At 60.1% G+C, this 15614-nt stretch overlaps 2 protein-coding genes across 19 annotated transcripts in view; one reads left to right on the top strand and one right to left on the bottom strand.

Moving 5' to 3' along the window:
• The first annotated feature begins 2423 nt into the window (after window positions 1-2423).
• Window positions 2424-11583, top strand: PTOV1 (PTOV1 extended AT-hook containing adaptor protein). Of its 2 annotated transcripts, none has more exons than XM_017512606.1 (13): window positions 2424-2792; window positions 5986-6123; window positions 6229-6311; window positions 6400-6457; window positions 6542-6649; window positions 8149-8304; window positions 8799-8888; window positions 9009-9082; window positions 9161-9218; window positions 9585-9689; window positions 10886-11083; window positions 11158-11226; window positions 11408-11583. In XM_017512606.1, exons 1-12 carry the CDS (start codon window positions 2622-2624, stop codon window positions 11167-11169), a joined length of 1251 nt encoding a protein of 416 aa, XP_017368095.1. In that variant the 5' UTR covers window positions 2424-2621; the 3' UTR covers window positions 11170-11226; window positions 11408-11583. The 2 variants fall into 2 exon arrangements, with proteins under 2 accessions (XP_017368095.1, XP_017368093.1); XM_017512604.2 differs by having other exon boundaries at window positions 11456-11580.
• A 2-nt stretch (window positions 11584-11585) lies between these two features.
• The window catches only part of LOC108292013 (polynucleotide kinase 3'-phosphatase), a 7320-nt gene continuing 3291 nt past the window's right edge, over window positions 11586-15614 (bottom strand). For 3 of the 17 annotated variants that reach the window (XM_017512571.2, XM_017512580.2, XM_037732816.1), the window contains 11 exons: window positions 14907-14986; window positions 14762-14819; window positions 14574-14681; window positions 14284-14355; window positions 13229-13540; window positions 12888-13158; window positions 12747-12808; window positions 12534-12643; window positions 12368-12455; window positions 12208-12269; window positions 11586-12121 (listed from right to left, as the gene is read on the bottom strand). In XM_017512571.2, the coding sequence (XP_017368060.1) occupies window positions 11740-12121; window positions 12208-12269; window positions 12368-12455; window positions 12534-12643; window positions 12747-12808; window positions 12888-13158; window positions 13229-13540; window positions 14284-14355; window positions 14574-14681; window positions 14762-14819; window positions 14907-14986 (1605 nt within the window). In that variant the 3' untranslated portion in view covers window positions 11586-11739. Of the gene's footprint in view, window positions 12126-12207; window positions 12270-12367; window positions 12456-12533; window positions 12644-12746; window positions 12809-12887; window positions 13159-13228; window positions 13541-14283; window positions 14356-14573; window positions 14682-14761; window positions 14820-14906; window positions 14987-15614 lie in introns of those variants that run through there. The other 14 variants (XM_017512575.2, XM_037732819.1, XM_017512578.2 and 11 more) reach the window with 13 other exon arrangements.

Below are 15614 nucleotides of genomic sequence, written 5' to 3'. Positions count from 1 at the left end.
ATGTCAGCTCACTGCAACTCTGTTTTCCCCCCACCCCCCGCCTGGGTTCAAGTGATTCTCCTGCCTCAGCCTCCCGAGTAGCTGGAACTACAGGCACATGCCACCATGCCCAATAATTTTTGTATTTGAGATGGTGTTTCTCCATGTTGGCCAGAGTGGTCTTGAACTGACTTCAAGTGATCTGTCCACCTCGGCCTCCCAAAGTGTGGGATTTACAGGTGTGAGCCACTATGCCCGGCATGTTTTTCTTTTAACAACTAACTCACTTTTAATCTTTCCAATGCAAGCAATCTGGTTTGTATATAAACGACTGTCTTGCATTAATTTCGTTAGTTTGGTAGTAAACTATTAAGAACTTCTGGCATAAACAAGTTAGGATCAAACAGCCACCTTTCAGGAAGCAAGCGGCTTGAGAGACGGAAGTTCGGAATTGCTTAGTCGTAATAGCCTGCTAGCCCCAGCAGCAGGCTTCACAGATGAAAAGGAAAGTGTCTTTCAAGTTGGTCGACTGGGTAAGTGAGATGGTTTGAGAGTTTTGTTGCAGTATTACTGATAGAATTTCAGCCTACATTTTCATTTCACTTTCTGACATGGGTTCCCATTTTGCTCACTCTGGAGTACACCCTGGTATACCTGCATGCTTATGCAATCCAGGGCATTCTGAGGATTGGGAAGGCATTAACTAGGTAGAGAACAGGAAAGATGGGAAAGAGATTTTTTTGCGGGGGCGGCAGCAGGGGCCACCAAATTTGGATTTAATGCTAAGGGCACTAGGAAGCCAATGGATGGTTTTGATTAGTGAGAGAACGCAGCAAGAATTAGGAGGCGTCACCCAGGCCAGAGATCTTGATGGTCTGGACCAACAAGAAGAGGAGAAGTGAGGATGCTGGGAGATTAAGGAAGCTCTTTGTTTTTTCTCCTTCCTGCTTCCAGGTTGTCCTCACATGGGTGATTGACAGGGCACTGGAGGTACCTGTTGACAGCTAACTTGCAGTTTGTGTCCAGGATCTCCGACTCTGTTCGCCCACAATCCAGGTTGGATTTGGGGCTGGGCTCCAGTCAGCCCTGGGAAGCCCCTGGGCAGGGGGTTTAGTGGGGCAGGGAGACGGGGACGGGCAAAAGGGATCTTCTGCCATTTCCCTGGACACTCCTGTCTCCTTTGCTTGTTGCTTCTCATGTCGTGACTGCTAAAGGGATGTGTCCCAGTCTCTTTGTGATCTGATCCAGTCTCCATTCAAACAGTGATGACTCCCGAATTTCTCTCTCCAGGCTCCGATATCGGTATCTATCTACATTGTTTGGTCAACATCCTAAACAGAAGTAGGCATTCCCTCCCTAACCTCCTCATACAGCCTTGTCTATTTCTCCTTTACCTTCACTCGGTTCCAGCCACACTGGCTCCCTTTTATTCCTTCGACTTTCAGGGTTTGTGTCTTTGCTGTTCCCTCCTCTTGGCAACACTTTTTTGGTCATCTGGAAGGGCAGGCTGCTCACAGGTCGCTTTCTTGACTTCTCTTGCTAACTTTACCTCCCTGTGGACACATCCCATCGCCCTGTGGATGTGCGCTCACGTCTCTCCCCAGTGGACCGTGGGCTCTGAGGAACCTGGTCTGATTCGGTCGTCGCCGTATATACTCATCGCCGAGCACAGAACCGGACAGGGTACTCATAACAGATTTTTTTTTTCCTTAAAGAAAAGCTAGCATTTGAGTAGTGACTGCGCCAAGCATTTGATACCCATAAGCACTCTAGGGTTAGATATTACCCACGTTTAAGAAACAAGACGTCGAGGGGCAAATCTTACACAACCACTACTAAGCGGCTGCGCGGTCATTTCATTTTAGCAGAGCGAATGAGCGAATCCACACGAGACCGGTGAGCGACGTGAGTGGCGAGAAGCTTGGGGTCGCCGCCCCGGGCGGCAGGCGGAGCCTGGGCCTAGAACTAATGGGTGGAGTCTCCCGGGACCGCTGGCCACACCCAGGCCGCGCGGGGGCCGCTGGGAGTTGGAGTTCCCTGCCCAGCTCGCCACGTCACCGCCTGCAAACCTTCCGCCCTCCCCTCGGGCGCAATCCGTACCCTCAGTGGGTTCCCTCATAGTGGGTTCCCTTGTCCGCCCGTCTTCCCTGATGTTTTTTGGAGCGGTCTCCCGGCTCTGCGGGCCCGTAGCTCCTGATAAGGTCTCCCGGCGTCGCGAGCCCCGGCACTGAGCCAGCATGGTGTCGCCTTCGTTCTTCTGCCCCCGCGTTTGGTAGGGACTCCCGTTCCTGCCACGCCCCCTGAAGTTGTGGCTCGCGCGTCCTCCCAGGCCCTCCTCCTCGCCGGAGCGGCCCAGAGGACCGCCGAGCCCACACTCCGCTCCCGCCCGCGCCCCCCGCTCCTCCGCGCCGCCTTGGTACGCTCTGGCCACGCCCCCTCGGACGCGCTTGGTACGCGCCGGGCTCCCCCGCTCGCCGCAGTGGTTCGGCCGCGGCGACCCCTCTCTGGCGGCGCGTCCCCCGCGCTTGGTACGGCTCAGCCCGTCTCCCCCGAAGCCGCGCGCCTGCGCCCCTCAGTCGGTGGAGCCTGCAGACCCCCGTGTGGCCCGCGGCTGCTCCCCGCCCTCTCGGCCCGCGCCCGCCATGGTCCGTCCGCGCCGTGCCCCGTATCGCTCCGGCGCCGGGGGCCCCCTCGGCGGTCGCGGCCGCCCTCCGCGGCCCCTCGTAGTGCGCGCCGTCCGCTCGCGCTCCTGGCCGGCCAGCCCCCGAGGCCCGCAGCCTCCGCGGATCCGGGCCCGCTCGGCCCCTCCCATGGTGAGCCCCCCGCCCTTTTTCCAGAGCCTTCCACGGCCCCGCCCCCCCCCGCCCCTACCCCGGGCTCACGCCTTTGTCCGCGGCCCCCTCCGCTCCGGGGTCTCCCCTGTGGCCCGAAGGGTGGTCCCGCCCGGGGCTAGGTTCCCCGTGGAGCTCCCGGTGGTTCGCCCCGCGCTCTCCCCTTTGTTGCGCGTTCGGGTCGGGGTGGGGGGTAGGGGACGGGGGCGGGGCAGGCTCGAATTACTGCTGACTCCGTGGTCGGATTTGAACGCGGGTGGGGGGCGGCGGCGGACCGGCGGCTGCCACGCGCGTTTGTTTTTCCCGTTGGAAAGTTGCTTGCTCTCCGGGCAGGGAACGTGGAAATGGGGGCGGGGGTTGGGGACGGCGGTGAGGGAGGGGCCCGCGCTTTGTACCAGTGCGCCCAGATGTCGCACCCGTGGGCGTTCTCCCCGGGGCCCGCGCTGTGCCCGTGGAGTGCGCACCTAGAATGTGCGCCGGCGCCCAGACGTGGGATGCCTTGATGGACTGTCGTGAGCCCAGATCGTAAACGTAAATATTCAGCTTTGCAGGTACTTTGGGCTGCATAGCCTTCCCCAGACCCAGAAGACGCACATGCTTTTCAGGAACTGTAAGGTTTATCCGGGGTGGTAAAACTGCACATCGCGACTTTGCAATGTGCACAGGGTTGCACCGATGTGAGATTTCCCCAGGGCCCGCGCTCCTGCCCGCTTCTTAAATACACTGCCCCGGCGGTGTGGATGGCACAGCGCTGTGGCAGGCCTACTGAAGTCTTCAACAGGCTTCCTGGGTCTAAAACATGGATACCCAGACTCCGATTACCTCCCACAACTTAAACGTAGCCCTTCCCTCCCCTGCTTTCGCCCCTTCCTGCAGCATTCGCATTTAGTTGTTCAGAAGTGTTTTCTGGGTGCTCAGATGTGCCCCTCAAGGCTTTAAAGCTCAGTGCAAGTATTGGATGGAGTTCCCTGTGCAAGTAGGGGCGTCAGGCCCGCGCAGCTCTGCACACGCTTGACGAGATGTGAGATTTCCTTTAGGTTGCACCTTAAGCGTCGGTTTTAAATGTGATCCTCCCGTCTTAATGTGCTGCTCCTGCAGCTGAAGGTATTCCTGGGTTTTAGGCAAGCATACCTGCTCCTTACCAGGGCTTCAGATGTTAGCATCTTTGAAGTCCTGGGTCAACCCGCCCTCTGAGATAAGCAGATGTTCAGTATGTGGCTTGGACTCTTACGTGTGGTCGCCTGATTTTTACCCATCTTTGTGGCAGTAAATGCGTACGTGTCGCTTGTATATGCGGACTTGTGTGTGCAGTCTGGATATCCCAGGTCCCAGTGCCATAAACAACTTTTATGTTGCAAGAATACCCTCATCTCTAAAGGCGTCTTCAGCTGTGCGGTTTTGTTTGTTTGTTTGTTTGTTTGAGATGGAGTCTCGCTGCCATCTCGAAGGCTGGAGTCTGAAACCTCCACCTCCCTGTTTCAAGCGATTCTCCTGCCTCAGCCTCCGGAGTAGTTGGGATTACAGGCATGCGCCACCACGCTGGGCTAATTTTTCTATTTTTAGTAGAGACTGGGTTTTGTCATGCTGGGCAGGCTGGTCTCAAACTCCCAACCTCAGGTGGTTCACCCACCTTGGCCTCCCAAAGTGCTAGGGTTATAGGTGTGAGCCACCGTGCCCTGCCGGACCGTGCGTTTTAACTCATCTTCTCAGATGCTGTATGTTCGGTGTGGTGCTTGAAGCCCCAGCAACAACTCATTGTGACACTAAGACACTCAGGTTTTCTTCCTCATCTTTTGACGATTGCCCAAAAACCAGAATCACCTGTGTGGGTGGAGACCAAGTTTGTTCAGGTTCATCTTTTTAAGCGTTCACAGACTAAAATTTTTTCTGTCTGCTAGTATTGTGGAAGGAAAGATCTCCTTGTACTTTATAGAAATTTGGAAAATACCCGTTTGTAATAAGAAAAAAAGAAATCACCCTTAGAATTTTTTTCCCCTGGCTGGAGGCGCCTACTGCAGGGAGATCTTGTGGGTCTCCTGCCGCCAGGCTGTTTGCGGAGCTTTCCCGTGTTTGCTGTGAGGTGTTTTTGGTTTTTAACTACGATAAGCAAGGCCAGGCGCAGCGACCCATGCCTGTAATCCCAGCATTTTGGGAGGCCGAGGCAGGCGGATGACTTGTGGTCAGGAGTTCAAGACCATCCTGGCCAACGTGGTGAAACCCCATCTCTACTAAAAAAAAAAAATTAGCTGGGCGTGGTCACGAGCACCTGTAATCTCAGCTGCTTGGGATGCTGAGGCGGGAGAGTTGCTTGAACTCAGGAGGTGGAGGTTGCAGTGAGCTGAGATCACGCCACTGCACTCCAGCCTGGGCAATACGAGTGAGACTCCATCTGAAAAAATTAACAACAAAAAATAAAAGCGGGGGAGCATGCCCTGTGAGTAGCGTTTGTGGCTTTGCTTGGCTTTATTGCTAGAACCTTCTGGTGTTTTGCACGGTTTTGGTTTGTGGGACCCCCTCCAGGGGGTGGTGTCCCAGCTCTCTCCCAGTTGTTTCTCCCTTCTCCTCAATTCTTTCTTCTGGATGGTTCGGTCTCCTTTGTGTTTCTCCTCCTCCCTGCCTCCCTGGGGTCAGACTGATAAGGCCAGAGAGGTGGGCACTGGCCTGGGCCAGAGGGAGGAGTCACAACTTTGTGGGGACAGGAGCCTTAGGAGGGTTTCAGCCTGGCAAAGACAGGGCAAGCCAGTGTGCAGGACAGACAGCGCAGGCCGGCTTGTGCCTCCTGGGATTGCAAGGACGCCCTGGGCCCAGCATGGGGCATGGGAAAGTCCCCCACAGCTGGCTTCTAACTTGGGTCTGGAGGAATCGATCAGGCACGCAGCTGGGGCAAAGGCTGGAGGTGGGGCTGGCTGCTGGCTTCAGGAATCTGCCCGGCCAGTGTCAGGGTGACAGCAGCCTCTGGGAAGGAAGGGTCCTGAGGGAGCAGTGGGAAAGGACTTGAGGACCACAGTGTTGGGGTCCTGAGCGCTGAGCGGAGGGTTTGGACATGGCCCTGTGGGTGTCCAGCAGGGGTTGGGGGTCTGAATGTTGGGCCAGCCCCTTTGGGAGGTGTGGGGACTGCCTGTCCTTGCAGACCTCTGCCTCAATTTTCCCACCGACCCCCCCAACTCCACTGCAGGAAGGTGCTCGGGTCTTCGGGGCGCTGGGTCCCATCAGTCCCTCCTCGCCTGGGCTCACCCTCGGGGGCCTGGCGGTGAGCGAGCACCGGCTCAGCAACAAGCTGCTGGCCTGGAGCGGTGTCCTGGAGTGGCAAGAGGTGAGTCCCTGTGGGCTGGGGCCGGTCTCCAGGGTCCTGTCTTGTCCCCGAGGGGAAGGTGGGGCATCTCGGCCGTGCATGCTCACGTCCCTCCTGCCCATGCAGAAGCGCAGACCCTATTCTGACTCCACCGCGAAGCTGAAGCGGACCCTGCCCTGCCAAGCCTATGTGAACCAAGGCGAGAACCTGTGAGTGCTGAGGCTGGGGCGGTGGCAGGGGCCAGGGCCGGGGCCGTGGGGATCAGGGCAGCCCTCTCTGAGCCGCTCCTTCCCGCAGGGAGACCGACCAGTGGCCGCAGAAGCTGATCATGCAGCTGATCCCACAGCAGCTGCTGGTGAGACACGCCCTGCCCTGCCCCCACCACTTGGAGCACCCCCATGCCCAACTGACCCAGCTGTCTGCCCCCTGTCGCCCCCAGACCACGCTGGGCCCCCTGTTTCGCAACTCCCAGCTGGCACAGTTCCACTTCACCAACAGAGACTGCGACTCGCTCAAGGGGCTCTGCCGCATCATGGGCAACGGCTTTGTGAGTGGGGCGGGCTCAGGCGCGTGGGGGGTGGGGATGGAGGCAGTGATCTACCCACAGCCTGGATCGGGGCTGGGGGTCTCCCCTGGGGTCAGGCGTAGCCCTCATGGACTCTGGGACCCCAGGCATCCTCAATAGAGCACCAGGTGAATGAACTCAGCCTGGGAGACCTCCAGCTTCTGCATCTGTGCCCAGCTGTGGGTAGCCTTGCTGGGGCCCAGGAGCCTGTCGGGGACACACGGCGTATGTCAGGGACCTGGTACATGTGTGTGCTGGGCACAAGCGCCAGCCAGGAGGGAGAGGTGCTCTGGGGCTCAGCCTTCTCATCTGTAAAATGGGGCTAACAGGAGCTGTGCTTCCTGGTGCCACCCGGAGGATAGCTGGAAGAGGGGAGTTTGTATAAAGCGCTTGAAACCGTGGCTTTAGTACCTAGTAGGTGCTGGGTGTACCCAGCTGGTGAGGCTGTGTAGGTGACTGGGGTTCTGGCGCTGCACAGGGCGGAAAGTGGGGGTGTCCGGCTGTGGAAGATGGTGGGTGCTGGGGAGGATGCAGGGATGGGATGGGACCAAGTTGTCTGCCCAGAGTACCTGGCTCTGGGGACTTCCTAGTCCCTGTTTCCCCTTTGGGATATTCTGCCTCTACCCTGTCTCAGCTGCTGCTTGGAGGTGTCGTGGCTTCTGCTAGGGCCTGCTTTCTCCCTCACGGCCTGGCCTAGGGTCTTTCAGCCGAGCCTTCACTGGTGGATGAGGGCTGGCGTGTCCGGGCCCCGAGTTCCCAGTCTGTAGGGGAGGTGGACCTCCACAGTCGCCCCCCCACTCATGGCCCTGGGAGGGTGACTGCGTGGCTCCAGGAAGGCCAGGGACAGGGCCCTGAGTGGGTCCTCCCTGGGCTGGACCGAAGGTCGAGGGGTTAGGCTGGCAGCCTGTTGGGGACTGCACTGCGGCGGTGGGCTGGTGTGGGAAGGGGCGTGGGGTTCTGGGACGGGCACACCCCTTCATCTGGGCACCACGGTCAGGCACATCTGTCAGGCCATTCTCCCACATCCCATCCAAGAGGCAGCAACACTTCATCTGTTGAGCCTTTATGTGGCACTGATTGTGTGCACTATTATCCCATTTTACCAATGAGGAAATGGACTCTGAAAAGCAACAGGTGGCTGGTGTTAGGTCACACAGCTAGGAGGCAGCAGAGTAGGGGGGGCACCGCCTGCACCCTTAACCCCCAGGCCAGGTCACCCTATCAGGTGGGCAGGGAGTGGGAGGTGGTGCCTTCTTGGTGTTCTCACCACAGCCTGGGTGCTGGGCGTCAGGGTGGGGGAGACGCTGATGGGCACTGCATGGGCTCTCAGAGGTCCCACACCGGTGGCCGAGGCCTTGACTGGGGGGGTCTCTGCCTGCTCATGAGCTCCCTTCGCCCCCTCCAGGTGGGGCAGTCCTGGGGTGGTGGGGGCACGGCGGCACCGGGCCGTGCCCTCAGGTCCTGCCCCTTGGCCCCCACAGGCGGGCTGCATGCTGTTCCCCCACATCTCTCCCTGTGAGGTGCGCGTGCTCATGCTCCTGTACTCGTCCAAGAAGAAAATCTTCATGGGCCTCATCCCCTACGACCAGAGTGGCTTCGTCAGCGCCATCCGGCAGGTCATCACCACCCGCAAGCAGGTGTGCCAACCCAGCACAGCCCTTGGGGGGACAGTGCGGAGTTAAGCCCGGCCGCCCAGGTTGTGCAGCCAGACTTGCTGCAGGTGGGGTGTGATGCGATGGCTGGAGCAAGGAGCCGCAGAGGAGCCGAGAGGAGAGGGCGGGTTCCCATCTGGGCTCCACGGAAAAGTGGCCACTGGTGGGGGGCTCTGAAGAGCCAGAGGGTGGGTCTTGGCAGCACGGGTTGGGATGGTCACGAGGCTAGAAGGCCCTGGCCTGTGACCATGTGTCCTGGTTGCGCCTTGCCAGTTGAGGCAGATGCTGTGGGCGCCCAGCTGAGGGCCGGGACCTGTCTCAGTGCATTGGGAGCCTTGGGGGGGGGGCTGTGCGCAGGGGAGGGGCAGGGCCTGTTCCTGGGAGCCTGCTGGGGGTAACTCGGAGGGAGGGCAGGCCCCAGGACAGGCAGGTTTCCTGGGAGCCTGGGTCCCTCTGGCCACCCCCTTCCATTCCCGCAGGCAGTGGGACCTGGTGGCGTCAACGCAGGCCCGGTCCAGATCGTCAACAACAAGTTCCTGGCGTGGAGCGGCGTCATGGAGTGGCAGGAGGTGAGCCCTCGGCAGCCCGGGGACCTGGGACCCCGAGATCCTCATGGCTTATGGCTGGGAGGGGACACGGGAGTTGGGCGCCCAGCCCTGAGGGGCTCCTCTTTGCCTCTCCCACAAAAGCCCAGGCCTGAACCCAACAGCCGGTCCAAGAGGTGGCTGCCGTCCCACGTCTACGTGAACCAGGGAGAAATCCTGTGAGTGCCGGGCTGGGGGCGGAGGTGACATCCAGGGGAGCCGGGGCCTCCTGACCCTTGTCCCCTTGTGCCCCGAAGGAGGACCGAGCAGTGGCCGAGAAAGCTGTGCATGCAGCTCATCCCGCAGCAGCTGCTGGTGAGGGCCTTCCCAAGGGCGGGGCCAGGGCAAGGGCGCCTCTAGGGAGCCTGAGCTGGCTGAGTGGGGGCGGAGCTGCAGCAGGCCCGGGGGTCGCAGGTACCCAGCCTGCTGTTGTGTAGCCACTGAGCAGGGCCACGGCGGCCGTGACCTAGAGGGCTACCAAGAGATCTGAGAGCAGCTTCCCCAGAATTCCAGGGTCGGGCTAGTTGAGGAGGGGGCGTGAGGGGCAGAGATGACATTTCCTGAGCTAGGGGAAGACGTGAGAGCCTCAGTTTGGTCCTGAGCCCAGGGGACCCAGCATGCTTCGAGGGGGAGGCCTTGGTGGCAGAAGCCAGAGCCAGGGGTCCCCTCGCTTCTTCACAGACCACACTGGTGCCACTGTTCCGGAACTCACGCCTGGTGCAGTTCCACTTCACCAAGGACCTGGAGACGCTGAAGAGCCTGTGCCGGATCATGGACAATGGCTTCGTGAGTGGCGCCAGCAGAGGCTGGCAGGGCCTGGCCAGGGCAGAGGGAGGCAGGACCGCTCACGGGCGTGGACGTGGGAGAGGAGCTGAGCGCCATGTCCAGGAAGGCTGGGGAGAGGGTGGCTGGCTCTGGGGGGCTCTGTGCTGTCCCTCTGCACTGGACAGAGGGGCACTGATCCCAGTCGTATGGGGCTGCCCCTGCTCTGCCACGTCAGGGTTGCTCCCACTCCCCAGGGGCAGGTGCCTTAGTCACTCCAGCAGGTTTCCTGATGGAAAAACAGGCCCTGGCAGCTTGTGCCACATCCCAAAGGCCCCTTGCCGGGCAGGGAAGGCTGTCTGTCCCCTAAAGGGCCCCACAGGGTCTGCTGCTCTCTCAGGCTGTTTCTCCATCTGTGAGGTGGGAGGGTTGGAGTTCACCTGCTGATGTCTACTTTCCATTTGGGCCATACCTGTAATATCTGTCTTGAAACTACATTACAATTACCTTCGACTCACTCTGACTGTCACCATTTGTGCATGGAGGGTCTGGGTGTAGATGCTTTTATAGTAAAAAACTTTCAAGACCCCCCTTGGGCCGGGCACGGTGGCTCACGCTTATGATCCCAGCACTTTGGGAGGCAGAGGTGAGTGGATCACCTGAGGTCAGGAGTTTGAGACCAGCCCAATCACCATGGTGAAACCCCAGCTCTACTAAAAATAAAAAAATTAGCTGGGCAGGGTGGTGGGCACCTGTAATCCCAGCTACTTGGGAGGCTGAGGCAGGAGAATCACTTGAACCCGGGAGGCAGAGGTTGCAGTGAGCCGGGATCCTGCCACACCCTCCAGCCTAGGTGACAGTGAGACTCCCATGTACTGCAACCCTCACCTTTGCTGGGCTGGCTGCCGCAGGTCCCTGGGGCTCCTGAGTTGGAGTCGTGGCTGGTTGCTCAGGTGGCGTGGCTTCGGTGAGGTGGCCCCAGACAGCCTGGCCTGCCCAGGAGCTCTGAAATGCAGGTTCCCGGGCCTCTCCCTACAGAGCCTCTTGGCCATGGTGTCCTCATCATCATAACGGGGCCCACCTCTGGGGGTTGAGGGGAGTGTGAGGACAGCAGTTAGGCAGCGCCTGGCCAATGGAGCCCATGGCATGGTGCCCGCCCAGTTGAAGGAGCGCTGGCCACTGTGGTACCATCTGGTGACACCATGCCCTGTGCCTGCCAGGCTGGCTGCGTGCACTTTTCCTACAAAGCGTCGTGCGAGATCCGCGTGCTCATGCTCCTGTACTCCTCGGAGAAGAAAATCTTCATCGGCCTCATCCCCCACGACCAGGGCAACTTCGTCAACGGCATCCGGCGCGTCATTGCCAACCAGCAGCAGGTCCTACAGCGGAACCTGGAGCAGGAGCAGCAGCAGCGAGGGGTGAGGCAGCCGGCCCCGGCCTGCGCAGTTTCTCCCGCCCTTCCCACACACTCACCCCGTCTTTCTCTCCACAGATGGGGGGGTAGCGGCTACCCCAGGCTGGGCCCCTCCAGGAGTCACAGACGAGGCCCCTGCAGAGACTGGTGAGTGGTGACTCTGTCGAGTCCAGGAGGGACCCTGGGCTGTGGGGGTGGGGTTGGGAGAACAGCAGCAGGGTGAATGGAGCAGAGGGGGAGGCACAGTGTTCTCGGTGGTCCCAGGCTTTCTAGGCAGCGCAGTGTCCAGGCCCAGGTGGGGCCTCTGCTCACAGGGATGTGGGGTCAGTGCTTGGGCGCCTGTGGCCAGCAGCCCCCACTGCACCCCTGCCCCTAGGTGACACGCTTCTGAGCAGGGGCCCCTGGGGACTTCGACTGCCCAGCAACATGGAGGATGGCGTCCTGAGGGCTCAAGGACGGTCCCCACCCCTGTATGTCTCCCCAATAAAGCCTTTTAAAAACCTGCCTGCCCCTCTGCTCCCTGCCTGATGCCTGGCAGCCCAGGTGCTCATAGGTGCCAGCCCTGGGTTCAAGGCCAGTGCTGCAGAACCTGAGGCCGGGGTTTTGTCCTTGGGGGTCATGCCAGGTTTTGAACTTAGTCCTGGGTTGGGCTTTGTGGCCTCACCACCCAGGTCTGGGGGGCCACGCAGCCCCCTGCCCTGGCCTGTGCATGCCCCGGTCTGTAAAGTGCCCGTGTCGGATCCCAGCAAAGCTGGAATCCGCTCTGTGGGGGCCCCTCCTTTTGTTACCTGAAAATGTCCCGAAAGCCTCCATCCACGTAACAAACTGCCAGGCCTGGACCCCTTCCCCATGCGACCACCCTCCTCCCAGCAACAGGCCGGCCAGGTTCAAAGACAAACAGCGTTTATTGTGGAGGGAGCTGGGTGGGTCAGCCCTCGGAGAACTGGCAGTACAGCCGCTCCAGCCTTGGCTCCAGGCACAGGCGGAATGGGATCTCCAGGATAGCCGAGAAGCCTTCGGCCAGCGTTGGGGCCTCGAACTGCTTCCTAGCAGTGGTGAGGACAGTGAGGGACAGCCCAGCTTACGGGGTCCAGCCAGCACCCTGCCCCCTGCGGGCCCCAACCCTACCTGTAGCCGTACATGACCATGTCTGACACGGGGGCGTGTGAGGAGTCTGTCATCTCGCGAAACTGGGGGTACAAAGAGGGGGGCAGCAGGCCCAGGGGTCATGGGGAGGGGTGGGTGTGTAGGGGTGCAGCCTGGGGGTGTCTGGGCCAAGCAGGCTCACCCGGTTGTTGTGGCGCGCCTGCTCCAGAGTGGCAGTGAAGAGGAAGCAGCGGCAGGGGACACCCATGGCTTGGGCACACTGGACATACCTGTGGGAGAGGAGCCAGATGTGCAGGCCCCGCCGCAGCCCCCCCACATCCCCCTGCAGTGCACCACGGTTCCACTACCTGGCGCGGCTCGGGGCGTCCGGGTTTGTGTTGTCGACGGCAACCCGTTTCCCTTGCTTCAGGGCCATCTCACAGGCAGTCACACAGCGCTGCCAGGAACCCAGTGTGTCCTGGGGGCACAAGTGATCACAAACGGGGTTGAGGGGGGAGGCAGTGATGGAGGGAAGTGCCCCCAACAAGCTGAGAGATGGAGAAGGAACTGGAGAGACATACCCTGTTCACGTGGACGTATCCGGCTGACACGAGGTGCTCCTTGAGGAAGGAGGACTTCCCAGCTGTGTGGGAAGCAGGTTGGTGGGTGGCCTAGTACCCAGGCGGAACTCAGGGCATCCCGAGGACGGGCTGGGCACTCACCCCCAGGGAATCCCACGGCGACAACCACCTCCGGGCTAGAGCTCAGGAGGGTCCTGGACTCAGGGAGGCAGAGAGGCCCCAAGCGGGAAACGGTCCTCTGGAAGGGGCGGAGATGCGCATGAGACACCATCCGTCCTAGTCCCGGGAGCCCTCCCCACCCCGCACCCCAGGGCCTCACCGGGTCAAAGGCGGGGAGCTCGAAGCCAGCCGCTGGCCACTTCAGGAAGAACTCCTCAGGCGTGGCAAAGGGCAGGCCCAGGTTAAGTGCAAACTGGGGGCGGGGACAGACGTCAGATACCGGCACCCAGGGTCAGGCTGGGGGCAGGGGCGGGGGGCCTCACCAGGCGGTCCGCGCAGGAGAAGTCTTTCTTCTTTCGTCCTGGGGCCCAGTTGGCTGGGCGTCCAGCCGCATCTGGAACACACAAGACACCCCGTCTCCACCAGCTAGCTCGGAGGGAGGGAGGGTCCCAGCCCGCCCTGAGCAGCCTCCAGGCCCTTACCTCCAACGAAGATGCTGTCCGCGATGGCGATGGGCGTGCCCTCGTTGGCCTACAGGAGACGGCAGTGAGGAGGCCCTTCCCATAGCTGTCCACCACAGTGGGATAGGGCTGCTCCGCCTGGTCTGTGCCCCGTATCAGGCCTCCTCTTCTGACCTTCCGTGTCCCCACCTGTGTCCAGCCACTTCGCACCCTCTTCCTGGCCCTCGTGGAAGCCCCATCCCTCCAGGCCTCCTGGCTTCCGCCCCTGCCCGTTCCCCACAAGGCCGCCAGAGGGCGCCTGCCCAGCTTCAGCTCCTGTCATCCCTCAGGGCAAAAGTGATGCCCTCCCTGTAGCCCTGTCCTCTTCCTTCCCTTGCTCAGGGCCAGCTGCATGGGCCTCTGTCCCTAACGAGCCCAGCCTAGGGGCTGCCTCAGGGCCTTTGCACTTGCTGTCACTCCCACGGGGACCACTTTCCCCAGGTGTCCATGTGGCTCCCTCCTTGCCCTGCCTTAGGCCTTTCCAAAGATGTCACCTTCTCAGAGGCCATCCCTGCCCATCAGGGCTGAAACGATGCCTGCTTTCTCCACCTCCTTCCCTCCCGCTGTTTCACACGCTAGTCTGCCCATCGGGTCCCGCTGGACGAGGCCGTCCTGGTCACTGGTATTTTCAGTTCAAGAATGTGCTAAACTTTACAACAAATGCACACACAAACGAAGAAAGAGATAAACAGCTTCTCTCCCCTGATTTAGAACGTTTAGGAGCACTGGCCTCATAAACCATCACCTAGAACGTGACAGCAAGAAACAAGGCGGGACCGAGAGAGGTCAGGAGGAGTGAGGAGGCTGGGACCAGAGGCTTGGAAGTGAGGGGCTGGAGCAGGGGAAAGGAGGGAGGCTGGGCAGGCTGAGAGGCTCACCTGCTCCTGCAGATGGTCCCACATGCCTGTCACTGGCTTCCGGTACAAGCCTGTGTGCGTGGCCACCAGCACCTGTGGATGGGAGGGGCCGCCAGCATCAGCTCCCCCTCAGGCACCTACTGGATGCCACCCCAGCCCTCACCCCGCCAAGCAGAGCTAAAGCATTTGTAGCTGATGATGGGTTCCTATCAGCGTCACCCCTGAGGCCTCCACCCCACCCACCCCGGGGCCTGACACTCTCTCTCTAGATCTCTGTCCTCCCACATAGCCCCTCAGTCTCCCAGCCATACCTGGAAGGGAACCCCCAGCTTCTCCACCACAGCCTCCACCTTGGCCTTGAACTCCTCAGCTGGCAGCTTCCGACGCCCGATGCTCATCTGGTTGGTGAAGATCACTAGCTGGGGAGCAGAGGGTATCACCAGGTGCCCTGCTCACCAGGGCCTGGGCGTGTGCCCATGGAGGTACCTCCTGCATGTACCTTGTAGCCTTTAGCTTCCAGCTCCCGGAGCTTACGTGGAATCTCTGGGTACAAGATCCTAGGGCAGGTAGGAAGCGGCGGGGTTGACCTGGGGCCAGAAGTGAACTCCAGGCCTCACTCACTCCCTTCTTTTGCCTATTATCACCTCCAGTCACTGGGGCCGGTGGGGAAGACCTTCCCAGAGCGTGTGGTGATGAGGGTCCCATCCAGATCAAAGCCAGCCACCTGGTATCACCAAGGAAAGAGGAACACCAGCACTGTGACACCTCTGACCCTCCCCACTCACAGGCTGACTCACACCAACCCTGTGAGGCAGGGTGTTACCACTGCCATCTCACAAATGGGGAAACTGAATCACAGCACCTCCATGTCAGGTATCCGTGATGCCACTGAGTGCAACCAGATATTGTAATGTCACTGTCTCCTGTCACTTCCTATGCCCCCAGCCCCAGGATTCCAGTCTTTAAAATGTGAGTTAATGTCTTGCCCAGCCTCCTCCTTCCCCTGGCCGCCTCCACCTCGGAGGCCTAATAACAGTGAAAACAGGCCGAGTGCAGTGGCTCACGCCTGTAATGCCAGCACTTTGGGATGCTGAGGCTGGTGGATCACGAGGTCAGATAAGGACCTGTTAGCCAGATCCTGGCTAACACGGTGAAAACCTGTCTCTACCAAAAATATAAAAAAATTAGCCAGGCATGGTGGTGGCACACCTGTTGTTCCACCTACTTAGGAGGCTGAGGCAGAATTGCTTGAACACCAGAGGCAAAGGTTGCAGTGAGCCGATAAGACATCACTGCACTCCAGCCTGGGCAACCGAGCAAGACTCCGTCTCAAAAAAAAAAAAAAAAAAAAA

This window comes from Cebus imitator, unplaced genomic scaffold, assembly GCF_001604975.1.
Source record: "Cebus imitator isolate Cc_AM_T3 unplaced genomic scaffold, Cebus_imitator-1.0 Scaffold473, whole genome shotgun sequence".
Lineage (NCBI taxonomy): Eukaryota > Metazoa > Chordata > Mammalia > Primates > Cebidae > Cebus > Cebus imitator.
The sequence above is the reverse complement of the archived record's forward strand: the minus strand, read 5'-3'. Positions and strand labels throughout refer to the sequence as shown.

Bases quoted from the DNA above. Each gene is read 5' to 3' on its own strand.
- PTOV1 (XM_017512606.1), top strand. From the start codon at position 2,622: ATGGTCCGTCCGCGCCGTGCCCCGTATCGCTCCGGCGCCGGGGGCCCC. The intron at 6,650-8,148 runs GTGAGTGGGGCG...TGGCCCCCACAG, and splicing joins GCATCATGGGCAACGGCTTT to GCGGGCTGCATGCTGTTCCC. The intron at 8,305-8,798 runs GTGTGCCAACCC...CCATTCCCGCAG, and splicing joins TCATCACCACCCGCAAGCAG to GCAGTGGGACCTGGTGGCGT.